We start from the raw sequence: 2,278 nt of genomic DNA on the forward strand, positions 1-2,278 counted from the left end.
GCGGCGGCAGAGGCGAAGCGGGCGCTGCTCCCGGCCCAGACAAGCCGGGGCCGCGGCGCAACCCGTCCGACTGGATGTGCAACTCGCGGCAGCTCCCCCGACCGGCCCCGCGCCCGCCCGCCGCGGCCTCCCGCACCGCGAGCGCAGCGCGGCCTCTGCCCCGCTCTCAGAATCACCACCGTCGTTATTACCCATCCTTTTTATTATTGCTGTCATTTTTCCCCAGGCAGGTCCTGCCAAGCCAGGCGCCTTTCCTCCCTCCGCAGGCTGACACCGGCAGCCCGAGCCGCGCACCGGCGCCCGGACCCGGCGACGGGCGACACGGGAGCCCGGCAAGAGGCCGCCGCACGGGGCACCTCGGGGCACGGTCCCGTTCGCGCCGGGCACCGGCAGCCCCGGCCGGGAAGCGCCAGCGGCCAAACGCCCGCCCTGCGGAGCAGAACGGGGCTGGAAGGCTCTTTGTCCCAAAATCCAGCCGAGCATTCTGTGTTCCGCCTTTTAAAGAATAAAGTAAAATTGAACGCAACCCTCCGACACCCTGACACATGGCTAGAAATCAAGCATCCAAACAGCCGCGGATCTCAGAGCTCGGCTCCCGCTCCGGGAAACAACTTCACCCCAAACCGCCCGATCTAGGGCTGAAATACGGATTATTTGAGAGCCCGGAGAGCGAGACGAGCCCGCAGTCGCTCTCCTGCCCTAASGACGGCTCCGCAAACAGCAGCGGTGCTTTCGGACGGCAGCGGCCCCCCCTTCCTGCCCAGAAACGCCCGTGGGGCGGGGGCGCCTCCCCGCGCGGGGCGACCCACGCAGCGCGTTCCGCGGCGAAGGGAGCCCGCGTCGAGGGCAGCTCGGGGACACGCGCGACACGAGGGTTCGTTGCTTTGGCATCGGGCATCGGTCCCGGGCACCACTCTGGGCTTTTGATGATTTTTTTTTTTGGTCAGACTAATAGACACTCGCCTCTATAAAAATAATAAAGATAATCTGGATGCGCATCCACTCACGCATGTAACCCAATCTATGCGCCATGCCGTTTGCTCCAGAACAAAATTAGGTAGTTTTAAATTTATCTCTCTCTCTCCTTTTGTTCTTTTTTCTTCTTCTCTCTTTTTTTTTTTTCCCCCAAGAGTTTAAAATATTGCTACTCAAAGGCATGAGAGTGAATCCCTGGAAATTAAAATGTTGGGATGATAACGCTCCAACTCCCCTGCTTTCACTCCAGCAACCGACCCCAGGAAGAAAAAAAAAAGAAAAAAAAAAACCAGCTTGTTGTTACCTAACACGCAGCTCCCTCCAAAATGCTGATTTTAAGAGCTGGTCCTGCGCCATCCTACTGGGACGCCTCGGGTACCTAGCGTGTAAGGATAGTTCTTTTCCCTTTGTCTCTTTGCCCTTTCATTCATTCATTCATCCGTCTATTCATTCAGGCATCCATCCATCCATCTATCTATCCATCCATCCACCCATCCATATGGATGAGTGTAGCATCCTACAGAGCCTTATCTACACGGGATCTACCTACAGCCAAGGCAGCTGATGCTGCATCCTCYGTCCTGTTTGCCTCTCCCCACACACTTCGCGACGAGCAGGCTTTCCACAAGCCCCCAAAATCCCGGGATACACCCGCAGCCCCTCTCCAGCTGCAGGGCTGCCAAGGAGCCGGGCAACGGCGCGGGAAGTTTTTTTTTTTCCCTTTTTTTTTCCTTTTTTTTTTTTTCCCCTATAAGAAGCTGGGATGCGTACGGAGGCTGCGGCGTGGCGGGGCACAAGGCGCTTACCTCGCACTCCTCATACTTGATATTATCCGTCAGCTTCCAGAGCATTTTCATGGATCGGCGCGGGAGGGAGAGCGGCTTCGCGGCGCTGCCTCTCGGAGCTGCGGAGGCTTCGCGCGGCGCCCTGCGCGCTCGCAGATCTCCCTCTAATGGCAGAAACTTTCCCGTTTCGCGGCGCTTCCCCCGCGCCCTCCGCGCCTCATTAGCATAAACGGCGGCGGCCGCGCCAGCCCCGCGACCGGGGGAGCGGGACCCCCCCGGGACCCCCGAGCCCCGCGCCGTGGGGCGGCCGTGGGGCGCCCCGGCCGCCGCCGCCCGCGGCTCCCGCCGGCACCGCCTCGTTATTAGCACTGCTATTGCTCCGGGTTCTTTTCCCTTTTTTGCCCCCCACGGGGTTTAACGAAAGCGCGTCCCCCTCTTGCCCAGCACCCCCGGCTCCCGCTCCGCGGAGGGGCGCGCGGAAACCGGGAGCCCCCGACTCTCTGGACACGGCGACCAAA

The 2,278-nt window shown here is 60.5% G+C and overlaps 1 protein-coding gene across 2 annotated transcripts in view; it reads right to left on the reverse strand.

Moving 5' to 3' along the window:
* Positions 1 to 1,843, reverse strand: part of TFAP2A (transcription factor AP-2 alpha) — a 14,496-nt gene extending 12,653 nt beyond the window's left edge. Inside the window, exon 1 of one of the 2 annotated variants that reach the window (XM_026039352.1) lies at positions 1,782 to 1,843. In XM_026039352.1, the coding sequence (XP_025895137.1) occupies positions 1,782 to 1,832 (51 nt within the window). In that variant the 5' untranslated portion in view covers positions 1,833 to 1,843. The remainder of the gene's footprint in view (positions 1 to 1,781) is intronic. The other variant, XM_026039353.1, reaches the window with a different exon arrangement.
* Positions 1,844 to 2,278: the final 435 nt, after the last annotated feature.

Source organism: Nothoprocta perdicaria, unplaced genomic scaffold (assembly GCF_003342845.1).
Source record: "Nothoprocta perdicaria isolate Ctin4 unplaced genomic scaffold, notPer1 scaffold_229, whole genome shotgun sequence".
Taxonomy (NCBI): Eukaryota; Metazoa; Chordata; class Aves; order Tinamiformes; family Tinamidae; genus Nothoprocta; species Nothoprocta perdicaria.